Below are 11212 nucleotides of genomic sequence, written 5' to 3'. Positions count from 1 at the left end.
CTTGCTTGATTCTAGATACAGAGTTATCATTCAATGGAACTGGTAACTTGAAGCAACTATGAACTGTCATAGCATTGTCTAATAAGTCTGCTGCAATTCCCGTAGTAGCTGTAGATACTGTTGTTTTCCCCATGCTGCTTATGAATCTTGTTATAACCTTGTACAGAAATGTTTTACCTGTGCCTGCAGGACCGTCTATAAATATCAGCTTACCATTCTTATCTAGTGACTCTATCACACCATTAAAGGCTTTCTTTTGTTCAGCATTTAACATGTCTATGTCTTTATTAAGTTGATCAAGATCAACATCACTTACAATCTCATCACGATAGTTAGAAGTAACCCTATCGGGAAGACCAAATGTTTCAAGTGACAATCCTTGTGTCTTAAAGTATTCTTCAAGATCACAGAGCAATCTTCCTTCTTTATCATCTTGTATATCTTCAGTCATATCATCAAAAAATCTATTGTACAGTTCTAAAGGATTACGTGGCCTATTAAAGATACAGATGAAAGCAAACAATTGCCTGATACTGCTCGGTGTTTGATTCATAGATGCTTCATCTAATACATTGACCCATTCATTATCATTAATAAATAGTCCTCTTGCATATGCAGCCTCTTCAAATGTATTGTATACAACACCGTTGTATGTTCTTAGTTCTTCGAATGATCTTGCCCCTTTTACATTAAGGAGTAGTATTCTAAGATGGTATCTTTCTTTTTCTGTAGGACTTACAGTATACATTCTTGTAATAACTTTATCTTGAGATCTCTGTCTTTTATGCCATTTACCATTTTTAAATACATAGTACAGAGGGATTTCTGTATAATAATACCTTCTTGCTTCTTCATCTTCTTCTTGTAATTTGAAATAGGCTGACAACTGTGTATCTTTGTCTAATTCATTTAATAATTGTTCTCTTTCAGCTCCTTCTTCAAATACAATCATCTGTTCTCTCGGCAAGTGTACTGGCAACCTGATTACAACATGTGATTTATTATGCATCTTGTATTCTAATAATCTCCACATAGCTTCTGGTGCACCGACATACCTTGTATTCACATACTGATCTATTTCATTGTTGTCATACATCCTAAGATTAGCACAGTCATATCCCTTATAAACATATTTAAATATGTATTTGACAGATTTAATTGATGTACAGACTTCAACATTGATGTGACAGTTATACTTCTTAAGTAAGTACTTATTGTATGGAACAACATGTATATTATTAATGGCTGTATTTTTATAATTATACCATTGTCCCTCTCTTCTTCTATAAACTGGATAGCCTTCTGTGATCTTTGTGTGTGTATTAAATTCTTTAGAAAATCCCTTTGTACATATTCCATTTTCCATACACGGTGCATTGGGATTCGCAGACCCACAGGGACCATGAATCATATGTTTCATAACCAAGTTATGTTATAATTGTCCGCCAAATTCATTTTATGACTCGTGTTATATTCTTGTCTATACACATCCAAGTTTTTTAGCGCCTCCTCATTAAATTTCTTTTTATCTTTCGATAACATAATGCCTTCTTGTTTGTCCATATGATTTAGGACTATTCCTTCCAGAAGTTCGATCGGTGCACAACCTATAGCCCTATGATATGATTGCATGTTGTATGCTTTAACTACCTTAGGCACACATTTTGCCCAATCAAATTTTCTGAATTCTGTAACCTTTCTATCTTATTGAGCCGTTCTATCAAGTCTGTTGTTTGAGGTTTATAAGAAGACCCATATTTACAAATGAAACATTTTGCCTTAGTATAATCTTCGCAAATTTTATTCTTGAACTCCTTACCATTATCAGACAAAATAGCCTTCGGTGCACCATACTTCCTTATTATATGTTTATCTACTAAATAGACTATCGTATTCGTGTCTTTGGTGTAAATTGGTACCACCTCCGCAATTTTAAAGAAACGATCTACCATCGTTACTACAAACTTGTATCCCTGTTCACTTTCTCTAAAAGGCCCTACTGTATCTATTTCCCAAATTTCTCCTATCCTGTTTGCTGGAACTGGGATGACATCCTTAAATTTCTTTTGTGGTTTTTCTTTTTTTGCAAATCTCACATTGATCCACATAATTGTCGATATCCTTATTCATTCTCTCCCAGGTATATTTTCGTCCAATATTATACTTTATGCTTTGTTTTGATTCGTGAACCAATACATCATGATAAAATTTCACCAGTTCTAACCCCCCCCCTCTCTTTTGATAATCTTCTTGGTTCTTAAACTAATCTCCATAACATTTTTGTTCTCTCGGTTGAACTCTCTGCTCAAATAATCTGCATAATTTGATGAGCCTGTGATATATTCAATATCAAAAACGTATTCCTGTAAGATTAATGACCATCTCGCCAGCCTTGCCTTTACATTTCTCGACTTAAATAAATATTTAAGAGCCCGATGATCTGTTTTTAATGTAAACTTCCCTAGCAATAAATATTCACGAAAATGTTGTACAGCTTTAATTACAGCTAATAATTCTTGTTCTGTTGTAGAGTAGTTCTTTTCTGTTTTTGAATGAAGCGAACTATAATACCCGATTAGTTTCTCTTCCCCTTAATTACTTGTGCCAGTGTAGCACCACATCCTTCACTCGACGCATCCGTCGTTAATACAAACTTGTCTGTGACACTCGGTATAGTTAATAAAGCGGTCCTTTTCATCGCTTTCTTTAATGTATCTTTTATTTCTCTCCGCATTTCTCCAGAAACTCTTCTCTTTTTCTCCCTTAAGTCTTATTATATCAAATAATGGGCTAATTATTTTATGACTCCCTTCAATAAATTTAGAGCAGTAATTATACAATCCCAATAAGGATTGTAATTTCTTCTTACTAATAGCAATTGGTAATTTTTCAATACTCTTGACCCCTTCTTTATCCACACTCACCCCTTCTTTCGAAATAATATGACCCGATACTTTTAAAGATGATTTATTGAACTCACATTTTTTTGTTTAACTTTAAACCAACCACCCTAAGTTTTTCTAACACCACCATTACATGTTTTTATGTTCTTCTTCTATCTTACTATAAATCAGTAGATCGTCAATATATACTACTACAAATTTAAAGAGAAATTTCTTCAATATGTTGTTCATCGCCCTATGAAATGTAGCTGGCCCATTAACCAGTCCAAAAGCATCTTCACAAACTCAAATAATCTTTCTCTACAGGCAAAGACTGTCTTCTCAATATCTATGGGTGTCATATTTATTAAATGGTAGCCCGATTCCGTACCTAATTTCGTGAAGTGTGTTGCTCCCTCTAACGCATTAATAAATTTTTCTACACGAGGCATCGGATAGGCATCTTTAATGGTAGCATCATTTAACCTTCTATAGTCTATGCAAAGTCTATGTTCCCCATTCTTCTTTGGAACTACAATTATCAGACTCCTCCATGCGCTTTCACTGGGGTGAATTATGCCCAGTTTCAGATACTCTTTTACAATCTTCGATAAAATTTCTTCTTTTGCTCCTCCTAGTTTATACAGTTGAGATAAAACAGGTTTGTCATCGTTAGTAATAATCCTATGATGTCCTATGGCGTTTCCTTTTATTATATGTCCTGACCGAATTTCCATCTTATCATTTCCAAACTTTAAATCAATCTCATACCTATTCAGTAAGGCATATCCAATAATGCACGGCAGCGTAGCGTTATGTCTCTTGTAATAATAAAAATGTCTTCAAAAACGAATCTTTCGATATTAATCTTAATTTTGGCTTCGCCTATAATACCTATCTTAGACCCATTTGCTGCTCTAAGTTGTAGTTTGAAACGATTTATTACCGCATTCTTTGGCACTACTTCTGGTTTAATTAAGTTCACCTCTGCACCCGTGTCGATTAGAACTTTGAATTGTGCATCTGAGCCCAGTGGTGTAGCTGTTTTTATCGTAACTCTCTTCTTGTTCTTGTTTAAGAGCGTATAATTAAAAATAAATTTATTGAATTCTTCTTCCTTGAACTCTTCATTCTTCTCAATCTGCACCGACCCGACTTCTCTTAGATTCTTTTTTTTTCTACTCAAAGCATTATTACGAAAATTGTTAAACTTACATTGTGCTACGACAAGGCCCTACTGTCCGCAAATAAAACACTCAATCTTCCTGTTATTTTCTTTCTTAAAACCCTTTTGCTGCCAAGATTTCTTTCTCACTGCATCTATTTCCATTGGTGCCCCACTAGATACCTCCATGTACCTCGGCTCCTCCACTGTCTTCACATTCCTCAGAGCTCTGTATAAATATTCCCATGATAAGCCATCTTTATTATTGACTAGTACGATATTAGCTAAATTGCATGGCAGTTTTTTTAACACAAGAGCAATCAGAACGTCTTCTGGGACGATGCCCTTCCTAGCCATCCTATCCAGATAATTGAGAATTGATCCTCCAGCGAATTTAAGTGTTGATAGTTTATCAGTACTGGCTTTAAGAGCTATATTACTAACAAATATCATCCCAAATGACTTCAATATCTCTTCAAAGCTCAATCCCAACGGCTGTGCTACCATCCAATCCTTTGCCTCTTCCCCAAGAGACATCTTGAACATGAGTATTAGCTTACCCTCACCGAGTTCGTTCAATCTACCCACCTCCAACAAGTCCTCTATGAACTGTTGTGGGTCATCTTTTTCTTCATTTCTTAATTGAAGAAAAATTTTATCATAAGTCGCCATATTGGTGGTATTAAACATGGGTTTATTTATTATAAATTATTTAACTCACAACATGTCAGATATCTTTTGATATGAAGGTATCTTTGACATGTGCCGAAGCCATTCCTACAATAATAATTGAAAAAAATCCAAATAAATACAGCCATGTAAATTTTTATTTAAACCCGATTTGTTTGTTATCTTTCTTATTTTACGTTTATTGTATTGAAGAAGTAAATTTTTTTGCTGGTCTTAACGTTTTGACGCGTACTGTATTATGTCTAGACTTTAATTAAAAATTTGAAATTCGGTAAAAAGGTGGCAACAATTTACAATGATTGTTGAAAAGACTATGGTAGTTTAGGTGAATATAAATATGTTTACAAAATTGTTAATCACAGCAAATAGTTTAAAGATTTGGCCACAGCAGTTCGCACAAATACCATTGAAGGAACATTGTCTGGCTTAAAAGCTTTATGATGTAGAACTTAAAAAATTATTTATTTATATCTAGTGAGATACGTGCTAATTAATAATGATAAAGATCATCTCATTAATAACTTGCCAAAAAAATTGATTGATCAATATACTAAAGCAGACTGTCTTATTGGGGCAGAATATGACCGTAAATTAAAAGAACTTTATTAAAAAAAATCAACGTTCAACACAAGAATAAAGATAGTAGTAGTAAATATTTGAAATATAGAAGATATGCTAAGATATATAGAAGAAAACTTAATTTTAGAACAATATATTAGAAACTGCAATTATAACAAAAAATATAATGTGGGGAAAAAATTGTGAACAATAGATAGTGTACTTGGCATAAAAATAATACTCACGATTCAAAAAAATTGTCTGGCTTTACAGAATCATTCGCCAGGACAGTTAAAAAGAGAGGTGGAGAATAAAAAAGAAAAAGAGGAACAAAGACATCGCTTATATAATGATAGAAGAACTATTTAAAAAACTCGATTTAGAACTAGATGGAAATGTAATTAGTTATACATTAAAATAATTATTGATACTGGAGCTATAGAAACTTTTTCAAGGAAAATAGTAAAACTAAAACAATTACAAATCAGAGAAAAGTAATTAATCGAGGTGTTAACAGCAAATAACCAAGCAATGTCTTTAAATGCAACAGTAAACATCAGATTTACAAGTCGGGGCATTAAAAAATAACTTTATGTAATGATTCATGTTTTTGATGATTTTACAACAGATGTTATTTTAAGTAATACATTTACTCTTTCGAACGAAATGGTGCTAGATTTTAGGAATAATGGTCTAGAAGTAGGAGGAGACGGATAGAAATATTGAAGGAAAATTTTTAACCTGAGGAATATAATGAACTAGAAAATTAATTTTATGAAAAATTGTGATTAATGAATATAAAAAAGATAAAAATTTAGAAATTAACCACTTAATTTGCGAGTACGAAAAGTACAACAAAAAGTTTTAAAATTTTAAAATTAAATCAGTAAAGTTAACAATCGAAACAAAATTAATCATTATACAACCAATGTTTATCAAGTTCTAAATAAATACAAAGAACAGGGATTAAGAGAAATACGTGGGGTTGCTAGCCAAAAAAATTATAGTTGAAGTTGTCGCCGAATTTTATAGCCGCGTATTTTTTATTTATAAAAGAAATGAAGATTCAAGATAAGTTATAGATTATAAAATCTATCTACGTATATTATAAAAAGATTAAGAATTTTTTAATTTAATTTCCAGCCCCTTTTTAAAATTTGTAAAATTCTTTGTATTTTTTATTAAAAAAAATAACATTAATTTTTAATTTATTTTCTATAAGCACATCACAAAATTTTTGTAAATTTTTCTTTAATTTTATCAAATAATTTAAATCATAGAATGGTGAACATTGCATAATTTAAATACTGATAAAGAGAGCATTTTATACTTTTGAGCAATACATACAAGCCCAAAGACATAACAAAAGTTGAGAAAAAGAGAATACACCGTGTTTATAATCCCGTTTAAAACGGGATAGCATTAGCTAGTCGATATATATAAAAAATTCAATTTAAGCATTTATTTTTTTGTCACGCGCTTTAAGCGCGAGTGTGTTTAGAATTATATCCGTTTCTCGGCGCTACTCCATTTTTCCACCCCCTCTCACTACTGCAGAAAATTAAAATGTTTATTTAAAAGATTAGTAGTTAAAAAGAATTAGTTCCTAAACATTTAAATTTATTTATAAAAGGCCATCCTTAGCGTCTTGTTATCGCTATATTAAATATTTTTTTTTCTCCATTTCCATTCATTTAGAAAAAAACTCATTTTCCTTTTATTAATACCGCCACATTTTCTATAAGCATGCTTAAGATGAGACCACGGATTTTCAATTTGGTTCGTATGTACTCCTTGAGTATTAAAAAACCCAACAGAGTGGTTTACCACTTCATGGCAAGATCCAAATTTAACAACGGTTCGGGGTAAGATAGATAACTATCAGTAACAATGATAGATCCGGGTACAACATGTTCTTCGAACATCTCCAGTATAGTCGAAACTTTTCTGTTAGGAACAAGCTTTAGAACAAAGTTCCTACAATTCCCCTCTCCTACACCCCCTACTAACCATTGTACGTTGGGTTTGTTGTCTAGAGTACTAGATGGGTTGGGTATTAACTCCCCATTACAGATAGCAGTTTCGTCAAACTGCACCCAATACCTTCTCCACCCATTTTAAGCATTTCTGGCTCTTGTTCGGATCTTACTTGCAAAATCAAATCTTTGATTTTAATGTAAGTGTTCTTCGAACAATCGCAGAAATCAATGGCCTGAGCTAGGTTTAATCATATACCCAGAAATACATTCCCCCAAGAATTTTTACAAATTCTATATTCAGGGAGGCCATTTTAGACCCCTTCTTTAGGCTTGGCTTTGATCTGCATGCTTTAGAAGAGCATCTGTAAGCATACCCGTCTATATACGTGGCAGCCACCATAATCCTCATTCTGTTATCACATCTCACACAATTTATTTCTTTTTTTATAATATTAATGGGGTCTGACAATTATAAAAAATGTGCTCCGCTGAGATGCGAAATTACTGAGGACTTACCTGCCTCAAAAGTACAGAAAGATAGTAAAACATCTTTACTGGAAGGAATTAAAAGTAGTTATGATACTCTAAGCACTGGTAATGCTCTGTATCATGACCAAAAAAAATTGGATAGTTTCTATTCCAAAACTCAAGTTTTGTTTGAAAAAGCAAATAAAATTTTTTATCAATTAGATAAGAAGAAAAGCAAAGAAATATACAATATTTCTAGGTACTCATTAAGCCTAATTGACTTAATAAAGCACCAACAATCACACATTAAGTTGTGTATGAAGGAGATGGGTACACAAAAGGAGAAGTATGAGTTACTTCAAAAACAAATAGATGATCTCAACAAACAAGTCAATAATAACGATGAGGTCATCAAAAAGGACACCGAGTCATTAGACAAGGTGAAGCAGGAAACTGCAATAAAAGTTTTTCAAACTCCTCAACCGGAGTTATTGATACCAAAAGAAAACAATATGAAGACTATATTGTTTGACAAAGATAGCCAAGGGGCACCCAAACCTTCGGCACTAGGAGCTTTCCTTGCAAAGGTAGCAAAAGCTTCCTGCAAACGCAGGAAACCAAAGAAACCTATCCGTCTATTACAGACAACTGAAGACGGATGGACAAAGATCATAGCAAGCTATGGAAGACCAATAATGGTCACAAAAGATAGTCTTCTGACTATACCAACGGAGGTCATGGATGACAACAGGTATACATCTTTAATGCCTGATTGGATCCTTGACTATAACAGGGAAGAGTCATCTGATGACTCTAATAAAATGAGCTATCCTCTAGCTAGACTGGGGATGCCAAAAAGACAGCAGAGGTCGAAACGCCTCGACAAAAGCAACTACCCTCAGATAGTATCTGAGGATGTTAATAAAAATCTGGAGTCGAAACGCTCCATACAAGACGGTACACCATTAGGATCCCAAGAAGGGATGGCTGTGGGTACAATAAAGGAGGGCTTGGAAGAGCCAATGGAAGTTACCCACGACAACGTATCGTCCGTAAAGGATAAGAACTCAATTAAAGTGGAAATAAAAGGTGAAACTGTAGCTTCTAGAGTAAACCCTGTAAAGGAGTCTAGAAAAGTTACAAAGTTTAATAAAAGAAAGGAGTCGAAACGCTCTGATAACAAGAGCTACCCTAAGGCTAATAAACCTAAGGATGCAATAATAGAGCCCAATTACATCACTAGGGCAAGCGTAATATTACGCAAATTAAAGAAAGTGATCTCTGAAAAAGGATCAAAAAAGGAGTCAACATTTAAAAATGTTAAAATAAAAAAATTTATTAACCCTTCTATGAAGAAGACTAGTAACAACAAAAAACCAGTAATTAAGAAAACTGGGGAAAAGTGGACAGATAAACTGTCAGAAAAAGAGCTCTTTAAGATTTGTCTTGAAGGCAAGAAACCAGTTGAGAACAAATATCGACTGGTGATAATAGGTGGTCTCCCAGAGGGAGAAAAACACAATAATATAGCTGCTTGGGCAGCTGCTCTAAAGGTCAAGGAATCTGATGTTCCTTTAATAAAAGATATTGGTGGAAACAAGGTGTTTCTAGCAAGGATCAATGTTATTGAGAAGGTGGTGTCCCAAATAACTAAGATATCTTTAGAAGCATCTCTAATTTCATCTGATAATGGTATAAGAGCTTATATAGCTCTTAATTACAAGGATATTGTTAACAACTTAGTTAACATTCAAAAAAGTTGGAAGAATTTTGTGCCTTTACAAAAATCTATAAAAGTTATTTTAAAAGAATTAAGATCTCTTAATACTGTTAAAATTAAAAAGGTTGCTTTAGATGATGAAGCTATAGAAGAGTTCAGAGGACAATATGATCCCTGAAAATAAAATTAAAAATATTGATTTTTATAAATTTACTCTAAGAAATTTTAAATCATCTTTATTTAAGCTTCTTAGAAGCAATAAAAGTATTAGTATTAGTAGAAGGTGTAAACTTCGAAAATCTAAATTAAAAAAATATCCATTTACACGTGGATACAAAGGCTTAAAATCATTCTACATGATTAATTTTAAACAAAAGCTTAAGCTTTATAGCTTACAAAAGAAACTCTGCTTGATTAAGGCCATGGCAAGCCATCTCAAGGTATCAGAGTTACAAAAGCAACTTACAAGAATAGACCCTGTTCTCCAGGATTGTATTGTAAGTAGTAAAAGACATCGCAGAGGCGATACAAAATTTACCTATCTTGCTGTCAAGAAAGGTATCAAAAGCCACGTCATCAATGCTCTCAAACAGATGAACATTGATGTGCTAAAAGAAAAGCCTGTATATAGACAGGAAAACAGGATAAAGACAATAAACAATGCTAAACTTTGTAGTCTTAATATCAATCATCTTTATGGGAAGAAGGAGGACTTAGAGATCCTTTTGAAAGTAGAGAAACCAACAGTTTTATGTCTACAAGAAACATGGAAGAAATCCACGGGTATTGGAAGACTAGAAAAGTATATGGTGGTGGAAACACCAGCCATAGGTAAAAATAAGCCAGGGTTAATGACACTGGTGAGAAAAGGAGGAGCAATAAGATGCTCTAAGAAAGGTAATGATGACAACATCCTACAAACGGTTGTTGAAATCAAGACAAGTACAGGATGGACAAAGATACTTGTTATCAATGTCTATGTGCCACAAGAAAGAGAGCTTAAGCAATTAACTCTCGTAAATGTAATTAATCTACTTAATGTAGAGAAAAATAAAAGATGCTATAAGGAGATTATAGTAATGGGAGATATGAACGTCAAAGATTCAACTCTTAAAGAAAAGCTTGTTGCTGGAGGATTAAATCCTCTAATCAATTACAACAGAGTTTCAGGAACTAGAATCCTGAGTAATGGTAGTGTCTCTAAAAGACGTATTGATACAATTTTTAGAGTACTGATACAAGATAGTGAGAAGATTACAATCTCACGAAGATGGTCTGTAGGAGATCATCTGCTACTTAGAAGAAAAATCATTCTTCCTTCTCCAATAGCAGATGACACTTTTACATACAACAGAAAAAAGATGGAAAATCCTCTTGTAGAAGAGAGATTAAGTAATCTTCTGAATAGTAAAATATTCACAATAGAAGAACTTCCAAGAGTTCTAAAAGAAGTCTGCATATCTACAAAGATATACGAAAAAGTCAAGGCACCTAAAGGAATGCCAATAAGATGGAGACATGTCAATGTCTACAAAAGATTTAGACACGCCACTAAACGTGTTCTAATTAAAAGATCTGAAGCTAATGTACAAATGTATACCATGCTCAAGAAAAAAGTAGAGGAAACCAGAGTAAAAGTTCGGCGAGAACGGGCCAAACTCTGGGCCTTTAAAGGTGTAAACCTTTACAAAAGTAATCGCTCCAGAGATTTCTGGAAGTGGCTAAAAGGATGTTCTAACACGTCAGTTAG

At 33.4% G+C, this 11212-nt stretch overlaps 6 protein-coding genes across 6 annotated transcripts; 2 read left to right on the top strand and 4 right to left on the bottom strand.

Annotated features, from left to right (window-relative positions):
- AAJ76_1070009793 (hypothetical protein) lies at nucleotides 1-1420 on the bottom strand (the record flags this gene model as incomplete). The annotated part of the gene is made up of 1 exon (XM_024473719.1): nucleotides 1-1420. A coding segment is annotated over one exon (1420 nt), but the record flags the coding sequence as incomplete, so codon positions are not given.
- Nucleotides 1421-1646: 226 nt separating this feature from the next.
- On the bottom strand, nucleotides 1647-2108 carry AAJ76_1070009105 (gag-pol fusion protein; the record flags this gene model as incomplete). The annotated part of the gene is made up of 1 exon (XM_024473718.1): nucleotides 1647-2108. The coding sequence occupies one exon, from the start codon at nucleotides 2106-2108 to the stop codon at nucleotides 1647-1649; it is 462 nt and encodes a 153-aa protein (XP_024329911.1).
- Nucleotides 2109-3130: 1022 nt separating this feature from the next.
- AAJ76_1070007594 (enzymatic poly) lies at nucleotides 3131-3619 on the bottom strand (the record flags this gene model as incomplete). Its single annotated transcript, XM_024473717.1, has 1 exon — nucleotides 3131-3619. One exon carries the CDS (start codon nucleotides 3617-3619, stop codon nucleotides 3131-3133), a length of 489 nt encoding a protein of 162 aa, XP_024329910.1.
- A 497-nt stretch (nucleotides 3620-4116) lies between these two features.
- Nucleotides 4117-4737, bottom strand: AAJ76_1070006476 (pol polyprotein; the record flags this gene model as incomplete). Its single annotated transcript, XM_024473716.1, has 1 exon — nucleotides 4117-4737. The coding sequence occupies one exon, from the start codon at nucleotides 4735-4737 to the stop codon at nucleotides 4117-4119; it is 621 nt and encodes a 206-aa protein (XP_024329909.1).
- Nucleotides 4738-7729: 2992 nt separating this feature from the next.
- AAJ76_1070003483 (hypothetical protein) lies at nucleotides 7730-9640 on the top strand (the record flags this gene model as incomplete). Its single annotated transcript, XM_024473715.1, has 1 exon — nucleotides 7730-9640. The coding sequence occupies one exon, from the start codon at nucleotides 7730-7732 to the stop codon at nucleotides 9638-9640; it is 1911 nt and encodes a 636-aa protein (XP_024329908.1).
- Nucleotides 9641-9818: 178 nt separating this feature from the next.
- Nucleotides 9819-11212, top strand: AAJ76_1070001394 (endonuclease reverse transcriptase; the record flags this gene model as incomplete). Its single annotated transcript, XM_024473714.1, has 1 exon — nucleotides 9819-11212. A coding segment is annotated over one exon (1394 nt), but the record flags the coding sequence as incomplete, so codon positions are not given.

This window comes from Vairimorpha ceranae (assembly GCF_000988165.1).
Source record: "Vairimorpha ceranae strain PA08 1199 chromosome Unknown NODE_107, whole genome shotgun sequence".
Classification (NCBI taxonomy): Eukaryota; Fungi; Microsporidia; family Nosematidae; genus Vairimorpha; species Vairimorpha ceranae.
Note: the sequence above shows the minus strand (reverse complement) of the source record. Positions and strands in the feature narration are given on the sequence as shown.